The sequence below is a fragment of the Acanthisitta chloris genome, unplaced genomic scaffold, assembly GCF_000695815.1.
Source record: "Acanthisitta chloris isolate BGI_N310 unplaced genomic scaffold, ASM69581v1 scaffold9353, whole genome shotgun sequence".
NCBI lineage: Eukaryota > Metazoa > Chordata > Aves > Passeriformes > Acanthisittidae > Acanthisitta > Acanthisitta chloris.
In genome coordinates, this window is record NW_008666545.1 from 1,883 (window position 1) to 15,258 (window position 13,376).

Below are 13,376 nucleotides of genomic sequence, written 5' to 3' on the forward strand. Positions count from 1 at the left end.
CTGGCTGCAATTACCTGTGCACAGTAACTTTTTTCCTTCTTAAATATGTTATCACAGAGACATTACTACTATCAGTGATTGGTTTGGCCTTGGCCAGCAGTGGGTCCGTCCCAGAACCACTGGCATTGGCTCTGCTGGACATGGGAGAAGCTTCTAGCAGCTTCTCAGAGAAGCCACCCCGGCAGTCCTCCCTGCTCCCAAAACCTGGCCATGCAAAAGCAATACATCATGACCTTCTCTCCCAACACTAAACTTGCTTGCAGGGCTTCGGTCTTTGCTACCAAACAGAAAAGGAGTATAGTTAATATGTCACTGTGTGTGTATGGACATATGAATGGGGGGCACAATCTAAATCTTGAAGCCAAGACTTTAAAGTGCCAAATTCAGTTCCTCATAGCTGCAGTTGTCTCCCTGATAAGACAGAAGATGCTGTTGTTCAAAAGTTAATTACTAAGTGCATGGTTAAAATGAATATTTATATCTCAGAACTCTGTAAAAGTTTATAAACTTCTGAGTTTCAAATGACTGAAGAAGAACTAGTGTAACTGCAAACAGAGAATTTCTACTTCCTTTGACTCCTCTGTTCTTAGTGAACCTGATAGAAATGGGCATATATATCATTAGAACCTGTACAGTAAAAACTAGTTAGCTCCTAAAGTTACATATTAGACTTAGAGGAACTTCTGCAGAAAAACTAAGGGAAAGTGTTCCATGAAGTGGGCAGAAGCATTGTTTTTTCCTGCATCAGTAGCCACTAGCTTTTTGACTTTGTTTCCAAATCCCTGTTACCTACAGCTCCTCCAGTCCACCATGTTTTGGACCTGATTTGCATTCGTTGCCTCATGCAGTTAAGTGCTTTGAATTTAATGTGTTAAGCTGTCAAACATGGACCATGGTATTCAAAATCCAAAATGTTCCATCCTGTTTAAATGTTAATGATATTCTGCAGATGTGCATTTATGGACATATTATATGGGGTTTTTTTTCCTTTTTCTGGCAGGTGACATTGGTGACGGAAGAAGGACAAGAATGATTACATATCCATAACTCCCAGCAGTATGTCAGGTAATCATATTTCATAAGAGCATCTATGCAATATTTCTTGCTTTGCTGGGGTGATTATTATTAAATGTTCACTGCAAAATACAACAAGTTCTGAATGCATTGGTGCTGGGAATTGAAAACTTGCCTCTACCCAGATCATAGAGGTGTGGGACACAGAGTAATCTTCCCCAATGTTTTTTGTGTTGAAACTCATGGTCCTCTGTTTTCCTTCAGAAACATAGTTGTGTTTTGTTCTAAATGCACATTCCAACTTCAGCATTCCTGCCAGTACAGTAACAGTTTCTGCTGAGTACCTTGGCCTAAGTTATTTTCTAACATGGGCATTTCCCTTGAGCTTCAAAGTGAGACAGTCAAACTCATTTTACATAGATTACCAAGTCCTCTTCAGGGAATTATTGACTGGGTCTGCAGGTGGGCTGAAGATCCATGGTTGAAACAACCATTTAACCATTTTAAGCCTGCTTAACCATCTTATCCCTGCCATTTGCAAAGCATTTGAAGGCTATACATAAATTAGCTGTGCCAAAACCCCCATGTATCTAATCCCAGAAGAGGGTGTCTAGAAAGATGTACTTACTATGTGGAGATCATGTAGGAAGCAAGAGAATTTCCAGAATTTGTTGTAGTATTCATCGAATTGCCCAACAAAATGTTCTGCTGTACGTTTGTCCATGTGTGTTCCAAGAGCCATATGCCATAAATGGGACCTTTTAAAGACCTGTTGGTAAAATGCAGCATCTGCTACACAGGAAAAGTCATAACTAACAGGACTGAATTCCTAGTGTTATGCTCAGGGGACAGTTTATTTTAACTGACTGGGCAGATCAAATATCCTTTCCTTTCCCCTGGAAGGTTCCCATCCTTTTGTATTGGCCAGCAAGGGGTAACAGCTGCATTCACCAGCAAAACTGCTCTTCTAACTTTAGAGTTCTAGATATGATGTAAGGGGTAAAATTAATGGGAAGAAGCAGAGTATTATTTAAATGTATGCTTTCATAGTAAAATGTATTATTTGATAATACGGAAAGCTGTGTATTTTTATGGTTTCTTTGCTGCCCATTGAAGTGGAGATGAATATAAGAAGGGGGCAGAGGGAGTTGAAGCATTTTGTGGAATAAAGTGGAATACCTGACCCTTGATTGGTGTGTCAGCCTCTGGTTTAGCATCACTGCCACATGAGGATTGGGAAGGAGTTAGTATCCTTGGGTTACATTGGCAGGACCTGCTAGAGTGTTTCTGCAGTCCTGCAGGCATGCTGGGCATGGTGATTTCATTGGGCGAATACCTGTTTTGAAAGAATTTGAAGCATTGGCATGTAACTTGGTCTCTTCCAGCTCTCTATTGTGCTCTCGTCTGTCTCATGTTAAACTGTGTTTTGTGGCATTTTACTACAAGTCTTGATTTTGCTGTGGCTTTGGAGGGAGCATTTAGTAGCTTGTGCTATGTAATGGCAAGAGATGAGGAAGGAAATGCAGTGTACCCATATGCTCACCATATTTGGATCTGTGGCTTCCTGTGGAGGGTGGTTTTATGGAGATTTTCCACTACCACCCTAACCGGTCCTGTCTCCCTGGACTTGCCCCTGGCAGGGCATCTCTGCTAAGCTCAGTGAAACACAAAGCCTAATTGGAAGGACCTACATTTTCTGCATTTCTTTGGAGAGAAGTGGGCAGAAGAAATATGTGCAAAGAAAATAATCACCAAGCAAAAAAGAAGGTCCATTGTCAAAGATGACTGTTGGTACAGCTGTAGATGTCCAGCACTTTGCATTATGAGCAGTTCATATTTTCTGTTTCTCATTATAGGAATGACATTCCCTACATGAGTGTGAATGTGAAAAGAAGCATGGGTGAAACAAAAATCTTTCCAACTATAAAACCTTCATAAATATCACCATCCAGAGCCAGATAAATGAATGAATGAAAATGAAAGTTTAGATTCTGTTACTGAGTCACTGGAATATGAGAGCAGAATCTAATCCAAAACCAAACCAGTTGCCTAAAATAATAGGCTGCATTATTCTGAATTTTTGCTAGATGGTTTCTCTGCCCATATGTTACATTTTTACTGCAGGATGTATTTTCCTCTTATAGGCAGTGCCGAAAAGCCTCCAGTTTCTAGTGCAATCTAAAGAAGTTTTGCTGACAGAATGTAGAATTTGACCTTTGGTAGTAAAGTTAGGGTTTACTACATTTGCAGTTTCCGTAAGAAAAATATTTTGAATATTTTGACATCTCAGCTTTAAAAACACACACTGGTGTGATTATTTTATGTCCTTATAGCTTTTAATAGAGAGAGTTCAAGTTTGCCAGAATTATTTTGGGAACTTCAAAGTTATGGGTAACACAGAAGGATTTCAGAAGTATTGAAGCCCTTACTTAGAAGTGAGTAAGATTAAAAATAAAAAGCAAAATGACTGCACCACATACAATATTTACATGCAAAAATGATAAACTGAAAGGCAAATCTTGAGTTAATGAAGTCCAAACTACTCTTCGTTTTTCTCAGAATGCACTCAGAGTTCACCCAGTGATACAGATGGAGTTAATGAACACCTAATACTGGGCTCTTGGTGATATTAGAAGCTGGCAAGTGAGAAGCTGGACCTACAGGTTTTGCAACCACAATGTTTGACAATATGCTTTTGCAGTTTTGCCAGTTTAGGTGTCAAAACTTGCCTAACCAGTTTTATTTACACATAACTCAGAGGGTGGCCAAACATTGAGATAAAGAGATGTTTCTGGAGAGGGAGAGCTGGACATAGTGTGTCTTTGAGTGCAGTGTCTGAGACAGACACATTCTGTTCTCATAAACTGAAGCTTGGTGAAATAATAGTTTTCAGATGAGTGAGAACATGCATAAATGTAACAAAGCAAGTGTGAAAGGTAAGCTTTTATGTTTTGAAACCTCACTTATTTAAGCATGTGTTGTCTTTTATGGAATCACAAAATGGTTTGGATTGGAAAGGACCTTTAAAGGTCATCTTGTTCAACCCTCCTGCAATGAGCAGGGATGTCTTCAACTAGATCAGGTTTGTCTGAGCCCCATCCAATCTGATCGTGAATGTTTCCAGGGATAGGACATCCACAGCTTCTCTGGACAATCTGTTCCAGTATTTTACCACCCTCATTGTAAAAACCTTTTCCCTTATATCTCGTTTAAATTGATCCTTTTTCAGTTTAAAACCGTTGCCCCTTGTCCTATTGCAAGAGGTTTAACAGTTTTCCCCATCTTTCTAATAGTCTCTTTCTTTAGGTACTGGAAGGCCACAATAAGGTCTCACCAGGGCCTTCCCTTCTCCAGACTGAGCAACCACAACACTCTCAAACTTTCCTCATAGGAGAGGTGTTCAACTTCTGTGATCATCTTGGTGTTCCTCCTCTGGACCTGCTCCAACAGGTCCATGTCTTTCCTGTGCTGAGGACCCCAGTTCTGGATGCAGGACTCCAGGTGGGATCTCAGCAGAGCAGAGTAGAGGGGGAGTATCACCTTCCTTGACCTCCTGGTCATGCTGCTTTTGATGCAGCCCAGAATATGATTGGCTTTCTGGGCTGCAACAACATCTGTTCAGCAGCAGCTTTACAGTTGGCACCAGCAATTACTACCCACAGAGTAATATCTGGGGAAAAAGTTATAAGCATTTTAAAAACTAGTACTGACTTAGCAGTAACTTCGAGTCTTTCTGCCATACATTTGCATGATAAAATAGAAAAATTAAGAAGTTGAAAAGTATTGCTTTCTCATTGAGAAGATAGTACTTTCAAATAAATAAGTATGTAACATAGTTAATTTAAAAAACTTTCTCTGTTTTAATACTGTAGTGATGCTTCTGGCTTTAGCATCACTATTCAGTGGCAACAATCACTGAAAACTTCCTTTTGTACATTTTCTCCCAAAATGCAGGACAAGCCCTGAAGCATGTCTTCATCTTACTTCATTTACTGGAGTGAGAACTGAAGAAGAAATTCAAGAATGGGTTCTAAAACCTAGAAATTAATATTTGTAGAATACAGTAAATCTCATTATTTTCACCTGATGAAGATCTGATGTAAAGAGTGTAATAGTGGTGCCAGTGAGCAGCTCTTTCCGTGACTTCAGTAAGGCCAGGATTTTACTCTGCTTTTACTTGAGAGCTTCATAATCAACTCAATCATTGTGCTTCTGCTCTCAAATATCCACACTGTTCTGTTTGGTAATGACTGTAAAGTTAGATCAAGATAGGAGTTATAATAAAATTAAGTGCTTACATTGGGGAATATAATTTAAATGTCATAAATGCATGTTTTCAGTAAGTAGAATTTAATATGCAACGTTTCTTGTAACAGGTCACTCATTTGGAGAAGAAAATTAATCAGCTTTTGTGCAACAAATCCATTTGAAAAACAGTGTCTCCAAGGGCGTTGCACGTAGTTTCCAAGAACTGGAAAGAGTAATATGATAGGAAATTACCACAGTTTCTTCATGAGTCTTCTCACTGTAATGCTCACTACCATATAAACTTGAAATTAACTCAGATGGCAAATAGTTTATTGTTTAACATCATATGAGAAATTATTTCTCCCAAATTTCTGTAATGATTTTCCTGGGGTAATTTAATCTGACATACATCACTGACACTTCTTTGCTTGCCAGACCATGATAAAATCCGACTAACTCAAGTGTATTATTTCTTTCAAGTAATGGACTTTAAAATACTTCTTTTAAGTCCATTACTTTTTTTTTAAAAAGTATTTCTTTTAAGTAATGGACAGTAAATACTTCAATATAAGGTTTTGTTACGCCAGGATTCAGCAGCTTTGCAATGAGCTTTGGGGGATTTTCAAAAGGTTAACAAGATTTATATTGTGGGATGTTTTTGCATGAAGCTATGAATCACTCCATGATGGCTCTTATTACTTAGAAGCGTATTTTTCAATATGCAGTTAAAAATATCACACTTGATAAGTTCTAGGTTACAGACACTCTGGTTTAATTTTAACTTTTTTTTTGTTTGTTTAAACTTTAATGTTTTTAAAACTTCTAAAAGTGCTATATAAATACAAAAGCCAAGTAGTCTGTGTAACATTTTGCAATGTTTCAATTTTTTATGCAATTCTTTAATAATATGTTGGCATTTTCTTTCCTGTCGTGGGAGAATAAAAGGCTCTCTAAAGAGTGGTTTTTGTCTTTAGGTGAAGCATGAAGATCTTACGTCTTAGGTGTTTAAGTGTGGTGTTTACAACTTAGGAACACCTGCTGGTTTTTCCAGATAGGAGACATACATTTTTTTTAAAAAAAGATACCAGTTTAGATTTCACAAAGAACAGAGAAAGCAAACGTATATCTTTTTAGTTTTTCAGCATCTGCTAGTCCTTTACTTAAGTATTTTTTTGTTCTCTATTTTTAATAATCTATCAGTGTACTTAGTCCCTTTTAAGTAATCTTACTTAAACCAGGGCTGTTCCTTTTGTCAACTTATCTTTCTGAAATGTATATCTGATGGGAGCAGACTTGTTTGAAATTTTGAGTATCATTCTTAGACTATGTAACCATTTTTCACTCCAGCCATCAGGTTAGGAAGAGTTCATAGTGTTGTCAATTTAAAATGTGCTTGTTCATTTCGCAAGCAAAAACCTTTTAAAGTAGCTAATTAAAATAATCAAATGTCCTTCTGTTTTTTCTAAGTCTTTTCCACTAGCCTATAAAATAAAATACTTTCCTTTCCTGTGCTTGCCTCAGGAGTTGCTGTTTTATGCTCCTCAGAAGACCACAGACTGCTGTTCAGTTCGTCTGATAAGTGTATGTCAGAGCAATTAACTTACACTCATTGTCATATATGTCCTGGAGTCCTGTATGCAGAGAAGACTCTAATTTTGTTGTGCCAGTTGTAAAGCTGTTGCTAAACCATAGGATAAATTCAATCAGATGTTTTCCAGTTATTTCCATACATGCAAAGTAACTTCTACATTCCCTAAATGCATTTCTGATAATGTTCCTTAAAAGTAACAGATTTGCTACAGTGCTTATCGTAAAAGAAGACAAATGTTTAAAGGTTACAAAACATGAAGGTCAGACTTTCACTTCTGCTTTGTTATGTGCCTGAAAACAGTTTATACCTGTACTAAGCTCCATTTTTTTTCAAGTTTTAAAGAATTCTTCCTCACATCCCAGCTTGTCCTTCTGAAGAAGCCTTTGGCTACGTTATTTGGGCAAACTTCATTTCTTTATTTGTTGGGGGTTTTGTCTTTGACAAATTACGTATTTGTCTAGATAGCTAGTTTTAGTCCCTCTGGGTTTTTTTACATGGCTATTACTGAAACCTCAGTCCTGCAGGAGTCCATTTCGAGATACCAAGTATCTCTAACCAATTTGAGAACTAAAATAACTTGAACAGTTTCATCATCCTGAAAAAACGAAGAACGTCAATTATCTGCACATATCCCCAGAATTTGCTGTTAGTAAGCAGTGGCCAAATATACTGTCCATTCTTCAGTGGGAAGGGGTGGAAGGTCTAATGGGAGATTGGGCAAAGACCATGTGAACCAGGTGAAAGCTCAGGACACCAGCAGTACTCAGAACAAGGATTTTAGAAAAAGGTGACAGTGTTGTGATTTGTGGAAGTGATTTGAGTGATTTCCCAAATGGTTTCACTGTAGCTTATGTATTTTTAAACATCTATTTTATGTTATTTTGATCCATATTCTGAAAATAGTGTTTTGACTTCTCATTTTTATTTTAGTAGGTTCCCAGGCATTAAAAGAATTATCACAATGTGAAGAAAGTAAACATCCATTAACATTCCATAATCACACAAACAGTAGTCTGCAAAATGAGTCCTGGAGAGGTAGTCACTGTCTGTTGGGCATTAAATCAATCTTGCTTTAAAACAAACAGAAGAAGGTGGTTCTGCACATTAGAGACAGATACTGGGACTCCTTGCCAGAGGGTGTTGTGAATGCAAGAAGTGTACACAAGAGGAGACTGGGCTGCACTTCAAAGAGAGATCCCTCGGGTATTGCTGCATTTTAAGAAGGCTACAGGGGTTCAGGCAATCTGTTGGGCTGACAAGTAGCTGGGGATGGGGAAGCTATTGATGTGAACTCTCATATGTTCTTGCTTTGTTCTTGCTCTTCCTGGGTATCCACTTAAGAACAGAAGCTAGGTGAGCCCTGTGTTTTGAACAGAACTACCGTGCTCAGGTATACCTTCTTCTTGCAAAAACTTCCTCCCATGTGTTGTACAGAACAGAGAGGGGCAAACACATTTAAAATTTCTGTGGCTGTATTGGTTAGCATCACCTTTCCAGTTCCATTGCTGGTATCTTGCTGGTTCCATTCCTGGTATCTTACTGCTTTTTCCCATATAGCTTTGGTCATTCATTCCATTCAGAATGTTTGGTGTATCTGTAGCTGTCACTACTGTACCCATATTGGGGTACACAACTCCTGTTCTTTTCCCAAAATACAGGGTTTCAGTCAGCTCTTTACATACCCTGAACCATTTGCTTCTCTGTGCTCAGAACCTGCCTCTGGTTAACTTACAGATGAACCATAACATTCTTCTGGATATTCTTTTCCTCTGATTAATTTTTTTCTCATGATTAGAAATTTGAGCACAATGTCAAGCCCAGGTTCTTGATGAGATAAGTATATGTGTAGTATTACATTAATAGGTAATAGAAATTCAGGGTGTTTTTAAAATGGGATTACACTGATTCACACAGAGGAGCTTGTTAAAATACATCCAGAACAAGGATAAAGCTGTTAGACTGTATACTACAAGTTTCTTAATGTTGCCTTTTCTTACACTTTAGAAACTGTTTAGTGTAATTCTCTGCTCTGTCTTCTTTCATGGTGATGAAGTCTTTGTCCAAAAGATTGAAAATACTGAAATTTAATTTATCTTGAAAGCTATATTCTAAAATTTAATTGTCAAGTATTTTAGAATATTGCCACTGTTAAAGCAAGTAACGGTACAATAGTCCTGGATTAACAAATCCTGGCTCTGTTTACTTCCACAAGCACACACATGCACACATTTCTAAATGCTGAAAACCACCTAATGTTTTCAAGTAGGCATCACTAGTTCTACTTGCTAGGGTCCCTTTCTCTCACTGTACAATTTTTGTTCTTGTAGGCACTGTCATTTTTATATTTAAAAATTAAGGGGCAAAAATCACAGGTTCTCAAACATTTTATTTAGCACATTATACAAAGGCAGGACTTGCATGTTTATGGAGAAGAGTCTGGCTAGTCTGCGTTAGCTGTGCTCCATCCTTCTGATTATTCAAGGATCACATGAACCTAGTTTAAAAGTTGAGAAACTCAACTGTGACGTGTTCCCTTGTTCTGTAAGGAGGAATAAGAAGAAAATGCTGTGCTGTTATTTGGGAGAAAAGGGAAGGATGGGGAAGGAAAGGGGAAGAGGAGAGGAGAAGCAAAATAAAGGCAAGAAAATGCTGTGAACTGGCAGCAAGATTAATAAGAAGAAATGAAACCTTAGCCTTGTCTGGCACAGATAGTTTTTTCTTTCCCAGCACAAACACTCATGAAAACTTTACGTGTTTTTACTCATAGTTACTTCATGTGGTTAAAAATACGTGCACAAAATATGAGTTGGATGTTAATTTTGCTGGGGAGATGTACTTTAATTGTAGCTTGTTTGCCTTTTTTTTTTCCTCAAGTCATCAAGTAAAAATCATCCAGTGTTATTGGACTGTCTCCATACAAAGCTAGGCGGCTTCATCAACCTACTGTGCACCCCTCAGTTCTAATCCTGATTACATTTGCCTTAGTTGATCTCTCTGAAGCCAGCCCACTTCAGTGTCCTTAGATGCTTGCATGCTTCAGTGTTAAAAAAAGCCAAACCAGTGAGGTGCTGTTGCCCTTGCTGCCCTGTTTTCAGTAAACCTCAAACATGAGAAAAGGCAAAACTTTATTACGTAAGTTTTGCAATCAAGTAAGTTAATGACAATTCAGAGATTGCTAAGGTACCTACAGCTACTGTTTTGATCAGCTGCAAGTTGAAATTGTGTGTAGAGAGATTTTTCTTGCAGAAATTCTGCTGTGATCAGTTTTTATTGTGAGAGGAAGTATCTTTGTAACTGTAAAAACAGCAATCCTCTGACATCCCAGAACTGTTGATTTACCTTTTGCCTTGAAACTAAGCGACAGCCTGTTGCCCAGGGTGAAAAAGAAATGTTTGCACTCACCCAAAAAAGTGTGAGCAATGTAGTCAGTCTCTGAGAAGCAGGGACCGATTGCCTGTGTGGTCACACAGCAGCTTTCATCACCAATGGATATAGCTGTCAACTGGAGCTACTGTGGTATAAAGCAGTAATGGTAAGACAGATGCCAGCCTTGAGTGTAACAGGGCAGATCCCAAGCTAGGAAAAATTAGTGTAGCTGTCTGGGCACAACATGGGGAATTTAATGCAGTGCCTCTAGGGTTGTTGTTGTGAGCACGAGGACAGGCACTCACTCCCTCAGTGTGCTTTTTGGTCCTGTGCTGAGCACTCAGAGTTTTTGTCAGGGTCAAAGTTCAGGATTGGTACACAGCTCACCCCAGCAGGAGACACTGCCCTGCTGGCTGTCTGGCTACCACTCCTGTCTTTCTGGTAGAAACAAGTTATGACTCTCATCTCTTGAGTGGTGCTAAAAAGGGAAAGGGTTTTTGTATCTCTTCCTTTACTAGTATCCTTGACAGATACTAGTAGAGAAGTAGGAAAAAGCACATGTAACTGAGATGAAAACAAATTAAGCATTCCATTGTTTTTCTAGTCCTTTATATACTGGCATTTGGATAACACTGCATGTCTGAGAACAGACCGATTTTTACAATCACTGATTAGGAGTCTTTGTCTTGGCCTCAAAAAAATTGTGATGATTCTCTTTGCCTGCCCTTTTAGTTTAGCTCAGTTCATCTGCTAAAACTTTTCTGCTTCTATGAAACAAACTTACCTTTCAAGGCCCTCTGATGAGAACTTGAGAAAGCCTTTTGACCTGTCGAGTGCTGAGATGCCAGTTATTGCTACAATGTGCTGCTATTATGTCTCTTAAATTACTTGATGATTCCTTTACTTATGTTGATGAGAAGAGCTCTAGGCCCTGCTTATTAGTCCCTCATTACTCTGAAATGTGGCCTGTGGTTTTAGTCATGGTTCATCCCTGTAGGCTGTACTGCTTTTTGCCTTGATTATGGCCATTTTAACAGTAGCTAGAGGGAGAGAGAGAGATGCTTCTCGTACAATTAGGAAGCTCAGACAAAATGACGTTATCGTCCTTGATCAAGTGTTTTGGTTTGACAAAACCAAGAGCAGATGTAGGAGGTTTCAATTGCATTCTTTGTCAAAAAAAATAAGCTGGATGGCAATTTAAGACATAAATATCTGCTGTGCCACAGTATAAGAAGTACAAGAAAAGAAGACAAAGTATGAGATCCCTCAGTGGTAGTTCCTTACAACTTAATCCTTGTCTAGAAAAATTTGAACGTGAAATGTCCCTGGTGGCGGAAGAGAATTTATGAAATAAAGTGGAATCTTGTAAAATTAAATAAACTCTAGCTAACAGAGGGGTCAAAATAATGAAACAAATTTCAGAAGGAACTAAAGGAAAAGAGAGGATAAAGCTTCTTGATGTTGAGTTAGCCTTGGTGAACTCTGCCTGGGCAAATTCCAAATGATGTAAGCTGTAATAGAATCAGTTTCTTGTAATAGTTTAGATGTGTCTACAATCATATTTTAAAATCCCACAGATGCTTTGCAAACACAGAAATTGGAAAATGTGTTTTAATTTTTTTGAAGTTAATAAGAGTTTTAGAGTTCCTTGTTAAAGTTAAAAATCTGTAAGCCTTGCATGACACCCTCTCTGAATCCTAGATCCATTGAAAACCTGTTATCATTGTGGTGAATATATGGTTTTTAATTAAAATCAAAGGTGAAACAAATCTTCATAGGCTAAAAAACAGCAAAGATGACCTTTAATATCAAAGACAAATTTGAGAAAAAGATACAGGAATTTTTGCCTAATAAGACTGAACAGCCTGGATGATGAATCACTGGTGCTGAAGACTAATAGCAAGACCTGAGTAACTGAGGGTATAAAAGACATTTTTGAACAAGGTTGGGAATTGTGTGGCATCAGTGCTCTGCTCAAGGAACTACAAAGCATGGATCTATTTATGAGTGAGTTATAAAAATGCCTATATTTTTAATACATATATATTGCATATGCCTGACTCTTGCATTTAGGTAAAGGTGCCATATCATCCATGCAGGGAGATAACCAGAGTGTGAAGGAAGACAAGGGAGAGTAGTCTTATACTGAACCTATACAAAGCCTAGAGGAAGGGTGAGCTGTAGTGCACTGTTCCTTTTCGTGCCACGAAGAGTAAAGTGGCTAAGTTCAGTTCAGATCTTGCAGGGAAGTTCTGTGCAGCTCCCAGAGGGTCTTATCAGAACAATCCAGTCTCTTCCTCTGAGCTTAAATTTATGAAGTCAGGAGAATATGAAGGTGTTCAAATTATGAAAAAAAAGTTTTCTATTCTGTTCTTTTAATTTTTTTAATTGCCTAGTATTTTCTGGGTTACTTGCACTATTCTATTTTAAACCTGATTATCCTCCTACAAGTGATATTTTCTTGCCATACTACTTGCATTTAGAGTTAGTTTTAATTTTACTAAGAAAATCAAGTCTAAACTAAGAGCACATCTATAAAGTAAGAAGATAAGGGGAGATTCTGTAAGTAACTTACCTGCCCTGTGCATTGAAATCTGTGATGCCAGGTAGTTTCTCATGCAAATTCATGTTACTGATGTCCAGCTGAGATACAATGAGTAGAAGGAATGGACTTGTAGCTGTAAATATCAGGTGAGCTTATATTCCCATCAAAAAAAAATGGTATGCTTTTACATTTAAAATTAAATAACATATTGTGGAAAGCTCTATCGAGGATTAGCATAGAAGAACACTGTTTAATACTAACCATGATTAAGTTTCCTAAATGTGTCCTATATTAGCAATGTTCCACTTTAGAGAAGTCTTAAGACAAAACTTTCAGAAACAGCAATAGTATGATAGCTCTGGTAAGTGAAATCCAAAGTTAATTTTAGTAATTTTTATCAGGAAATTACTGACTTAGCTTGCACTTATCTACTAGTATGTTACTTTACTGAGTGAAATGTATGTAAAATTATTTATTAGGTCAATTAGACTAGTAGAATCTTACTATGATTAAAACCACCATGGATATCAGTCACCAAATGTCTGGAATTTGCTATTTTCTATAGGCAAGTTAGACAGCTATTTTGCACTTGAACTTTGTTATATATAATAT

The 13,376-nt window shown here is 37.8% G+C and overlaps 1 protein-coding gene across 1 annotated transcript in view; it reads left to right on the forward strand.

The window, feature by feature from the left end:
• The first annotated feature begins 998 nt into the window (after positions 1 to 998).
• The window catches only part of LOC103799814 (thyroid hormone receptor beta), a 48,228-nt gene continuing 35,850 nt past the window's right edge, over positions 999 to 13,376 (forward strand). The window contains exon 1 of the mRNA XM_009072165.1: positions 999 to 1,065. Coding sequence (XP_009070413.1) covers positions 1,059 to 1,065 — 7 coding nt within the window. The 5' untranslated portion in view covers positions 999 to 1,058. The remainder of the gene's footprint in view (positions 1,066 to 13,376) is intronic.